Here is a 5,185-nt window from a genome sequence, read left to right as displayed (position 1 = left end):
TTGAACCACCAACCTTCTGGTTAGCAGTCAAGTGCCTTAGGCACTATGCTACCATTACACACGATTAACTTAAAACTGAATTTCGCTCAAATCTACAGCCAAAATATTCTTTCCAAAATATGAGGTTTAAACACCTCCAGACTGGAGGGGATAGGAATCAAACAGTATAATTTAGATTTCACTAATACAAAGCTCTCCACAGAACTAGATTTTACTAGATGCACTGGACAACATTTAAATGGATACTAATAGGTGGAAGGACCAGGCCTGTGAGTTTGAGAGATACTTCTTTAAAGAAATAAGGGAGTACTTAACATCTGGAAAGGGGGAGGTAACTTGATTTAATGCAGGTTGTGGTGCTATGTGACCCACTCAGAAAGGTGTAAATTAATAAGCAAAAGCAAGTGGGCTAGAATAGTGGCTCTTAAAGAGTGGTACTCAGATGGGCATCATCATCACCACCTGGGAAGTGGGTATAAATGCAAATTTGGGGTGCTACCCTAGATCTACTGAGTCAGATCTACTGAATGCAGGTGATTTTGATGTAAGCTCAAGTTTGAGAACCACTGAGCTAGAAGAAAAGGAGCTCTGGTAGCACAGTGCCTAAGCCATCTGACTGCTAACCAGAAGGTTGGTGGTTCAAACCCACCAACCACTCTGCAGAAGCAAGACTGAGCAATCTACTTCTTTAAAGATTTACCACCTCAGAGACCCAATGGGTGTCACTATGAGTCAGAATTGACTTGATGGCAGTGAGTTTGGTTTGGAACTAGAAGAAAGGAGCTCTGATGGGGAAGTGATTAAGGCATTCATCTGCTAAGTGAAAGGTTGATGGTTTGAACACACCAGCTGATCTGGGGAAGAAAAAAGAGGCAGTCTGCTTCCATAAAGATTTGTTGTTGTTGTTATGTGCCGTCGAGTCGGACCGACTTGCAGTGACCCCTCCTTGGGTTTCCAAGGCAGTATCACTACGGAAGTAGATTGTCCCATCTTCCTTCCAAAGAGTGGCTGGTGGGTTTGAACCACCAGCCTTCTAGTTAGCAGTCAAGTGCCTAAGCTACCAGAGCTCCTTGGAAACCCTATGGGGCCCTACAGGCTCTCTGTGAGTCAGAACTGACTCAGTGGCCATGGGTTTTGAGCTAGAAGTTTGATTGTGAGGCAATCACAAAAGAACGGGAAATGTGAGTAGATTCAAAGGAAGGATTGTTGTTACATGCCGTTGAGTCAGTTTCGACTCATAGCAACCCTTTGTACAACAGAATGAAACACTACCTGGTACAGTGCCATTCTCACAATCATTGCTATGTTTGAACCCATTGGTGAAGCCACTGTCAATCCATCTCATTGAAGGACTTCCTCTTTTCTGCTGACCTCCTTCCTTACCAAGCACGATGTCCTTCTCCAGGGACTGGTCCCTCCTGATAATGTGCCTGAAGCATATGAAACAAAGTCTCGCCATCCACACTTCTAAAGGGTATTCTGGCTGCGCTTCTTCCAAGACAGATTTGTTCGTTCTTCTGGCAGTCCATGATATATTCCATATTCTTCACCAACACCATAATTCAAATGTATCAATATTTCTTGGTCTTCCTTTTTCATTGTCCAGCTTTTGCATCCATATCAGGCAATAGAAAAGACAAAGGCTTGAGTCAGGTGTACCTTAGCCTTCAAAGTGACTTCTTTTTAACACTTTTTTAAAGAGGTCTTTTTTTTTTTTTTTTTTTAAACACACACACACACATAGTGATTCGGGTGAAAATTTGCAGAGCAAATTCACTTTTCATACAGCAGTTCACATATACTTTGTCTCCTGACATTGACCACAATTTACCACAACGCAACAACTCCCCTCCCACTTCCTCCCCATAGTTACCTCTTCCCTGTGTCCATCCCTCCATGCACTCCTGCCCCCTGAGCTGTCTCCCTGTGCATAAACAGCCCTTCTTTCTCCCATGATTGTTCTCTCCAGGGAGTGTATCTACCTCAGGTATATGTTGAACTCATACGCCTGTCTTTTGTTTGGCTGGAAGCCACAGGTATGGGTTCAATTCCAGACCTCAAGGGCAGCTAGGGGCCTTAGTCTCAGTGGCTCCACCAGGCTCTGTTGGACTAGCAAACCTGGTTCCTTAAAGAGGTCTTTTGCATCAGATTTGTTCAATGCAATACATCATTTTATTTTTTGATTGCTGCTCCCGTGGGCATTGATTGTGGATCCAAGTAAAATGAAATTCTTGACAGCCTCTATCTTTTCTCTGCTTATCATGATGTTGCTAATTGGCCCAGTTGTGAAAATTTTTGTTTTCTTTATGTTGAGCTGTAATCCATACTGAAGGCTCTAGTCTTTGATCTTCATCAATAAGTGCTTCAAGTCCTCTATGCTTTCAGCAAGCAAGGTGGTGTCATCTGCGTATCACAGGTTATTAGTCTTCCTGCAATCCTGATGCCTCATTCTTCTTCATAAAGCCCAGCATTGAAGATTATTTGCTCATGTGCAGATCGAATAAGTATGGTGAAAGAATACAACTCTGACACACACCTTTATTGATTTTAAATGTGTTGTTGTTGTGATACCTCTTGGTTTTTGTATATGTCCCTCATGAATGCAATGAAGTGTTCTGGAATTCCCAGTCTTCACAATATCATCCATGACTTTTTATGATCCACACAGTCAAATGCCCTTGTGTAGTCACCAAAACACAGGTAAACATCTTTCTGGTACTCACAAAGTAAAGCTGGGAAGACTGCAGATGTTCCTTGAGCACTCTGAGGCTGGCAGCAAGGAGGGATTGGCTTAGTCCAGAAAACTGAATGAATCAGCACACTGGGAAAGAAACCTAGATTCACAGCCACATTTTGTGAAAAGTCATGGGAACTAACAGAAGTAAAAGTTCTTTAAAAGGGTGAAAGCAGCAAAATAGTAAGCTATTGTTAGTTTTCCTGTCACACATCCCTTTCTTCTTCTTCCTTTTTTTTTTTTTTTTTGAACTTTTTATTGTAGTTTGAGTGAAAGTTTAAGGACCAAATTAGTTTTCCATTCAACAATTTATACACAGTTTGTTTGGTAACACTGTTTGCAAGCCCCTCAATGTAACAGCACTCTTCCTATTTCCTCTCTGGGTTCCCTGGCTCAATTCGTCTTTCTTTCCTGCCTTTTCTGTCTTCTGAACTTTGTTTTGGGACAAATGCTACCCAACCCTTTTCATCTCATATGTTGATTGTACTGAGAAGCACATTTTTCCCTAGTGTTCTTATTCCCTTTGTAGGCCTGTCTACTGTTTGACTAAAGGTTGATCCCCTGGGGTGGGTTCACCTTCTTTCACCTACTCAGCTTGCGTGCCTGTCTATATATCTGCTTGTGAATATTGTGTATTATTGCTATTATTGCAGGATTGTTGTATGTAATCTACTTACTTTTGTTGTCTTTTCCTCTTATGCTCCTCCCAGTGATTTCCTTTGCCATTGGTCATGTTGTGTTGTCCTCCCCTTTACGGTGTATTGTTGTTCCCTTCACCCAAGTTAATAGTGTCTGCTCTCTACTTAGTGATTTTCCTTCCCTTTCCCTCCCATCCTTGATAATCATCAAAGACTGTTGCTTTCTGTGTGTAAACCTCTTCTTGACTTTTTAAAATAATGGTCTCATACAATATTTGTCCTTTTGTAATCGAGGTATCTCACTCAGCGTAACATCCTCCAGGTTCATCCATGTTATGAAGTGTTTCATGGATTCTTTGTTATTCTTTAACATTAATAGTATTCCATTATATGTATAAACCAAAAAGCCAAACTCACTGCCATCGAGTTGATTTTGACTCATAGTGACCCCTCCTTGGGTTTCTGAGGCAGTATCACTTCGGAAGTAAATTGCCCAACCTTCCTTCTGAGGAGTGCCTGGTGGGTTTGAACCACCAGCCTTCTGGTCAGCAGTCAAGTGCCTGAAGCACTACACCACCAGAGCTCCACAGTTAATCTGTTCATCCACCAATGGTTGTTTCCATATTTTTGCTACTGTGAAAAATGCTGCAGTGAACGTGGATGTATATATGTCTATTCATGTCCCAGCTTTTATTTCTCTAGGACATATACCTAGTAGTGGGATTGCTGGATTGTGTGGTATTTCTATTTCCAACTCCCTTTCCTCTTAAGAACTGTTCATTTCAGTCCAACCTTTCTCATCATATATGCATTCTCTCATTCTCAAATTTTCGGACATCAAAAAACATCTTCATTGGAGTTTATTGTTAAATCCCTATTCTCTACTCTGTGCAAAATTTTCTATTTGGTAAGTGATCACAGGAAGTCACACCAAAAAAGCAATGTTTGTGGCATGAAATGTGTAGAGCTGTGAATTGCCACTGAAAAGCTGTGGCATGTTTTAGGAAGTCAGATTCCTGTGGATTGGCCCCAGGAGAGCCAAGGGTCAGAGCTGACAGTGTTTCATATCATTACAGTTATAACTGTTTGTGGCTAGCTGAAGCAAGCATAAGTGGTCAGAAGTACATGATAACAAGTTAAAGGACTTTCTTAAAATAGAAAAGGATTGAAGAACGATGACCATCTGTTTCAATGACAAGTTACCAATCTGTGCTTTGCTCTTGGCATTTCTTTAAATCTTCCTAAGATTTCTTATTTTTCTTGTGCATTTTATGGTATGGTATAAAATAGATTATTGTTACTTTAACAAAGTTTTTTTTTTTTTTTAATAGGAAATCCCCCAAAACCAAAACCTAACCCAGTGCCGTCGAGTCAATTCTGACTCATAGTGACCCTACAGGATAGAGGAGAACTGTCGCATAGGGTCCAAGGCTACAAATCTTCACAGAAGCAGACTACCTTTATCTCTTTCCCACAGATTGGCTGGTGGGGTTGAGCTGTAGAACTTTTGATTAGCAGCCAAATTCTTTAACCACTGTGCCACCAGAGCACAGATAGGAAAAACACTTAAGTCATTCATTATAGGTTAATTGAAGCTCTCTTTTCTATACCTGGAAAAACCTAACCACCAGATCTGTGAAGGAAAAGCTATTTGTTAGCAGCAATCAGAGGGCACACGTGGCACTTAGCCATCTAGAAAACCCTTGAAGTGGCAGCTTATTCTTGCAAAAGGCCTTTGTAATTGCTCCTTGTACTAGGAGAAGGCGCCTCTTCTCCCTTATTTGCATTGTGCGCTCCTCTTGCCATTTAGATT

The 5,185-nt window shown here is 41.2% G+C and overlaps 1 protein-coding gene across 1 annotated transcript in view; it reads right to left on the bottom strand.

Annotated features, from left to right (window-relative positions):
• FBXO40 (F-box protein 40) overlaps nucleotides 1-3,460 on the bottom strand; it is a 17,587-nt gene extending 14,127 nt beyond the window's left edge. The window contains exon 1 of the mRNA XM_042781396.1: nucleotides 3,412-3,460. Within this exon, the coding sequence (XP_042637330.1) occupies nucleotides 3,412-3,460 (49 nt within the window). The remainder of the gene's footprint in view (nucleotides 1-3,411) is intronic.
• Nucleotides 3,461-5,185: the final 1,725 nt, after the last annotated feature.

The sequence above is a fragment of the Orycteropus afer genome, unplaced genomic scaffold (assembly GCF_000298275.1).
Source record: "Orycteropus afer afer isolate SDZICR_OR568_19922 unplaced genomic scaffold, OryAfe1.0 scaffold00114, whole genome shotgun sequence".
In the NCBI taxonomy this organism is placed as follows: Eukaryota; Metazoa; Chordata; class Mammalia; order Tubulidentata; family Orycteropodidae; genus Orycteropus; species Orycteropus afer.
Note: the sequence above shows the minus strand (reverse complement) of the source record. Positions and strands in the feature narration are given on the sequence as shown.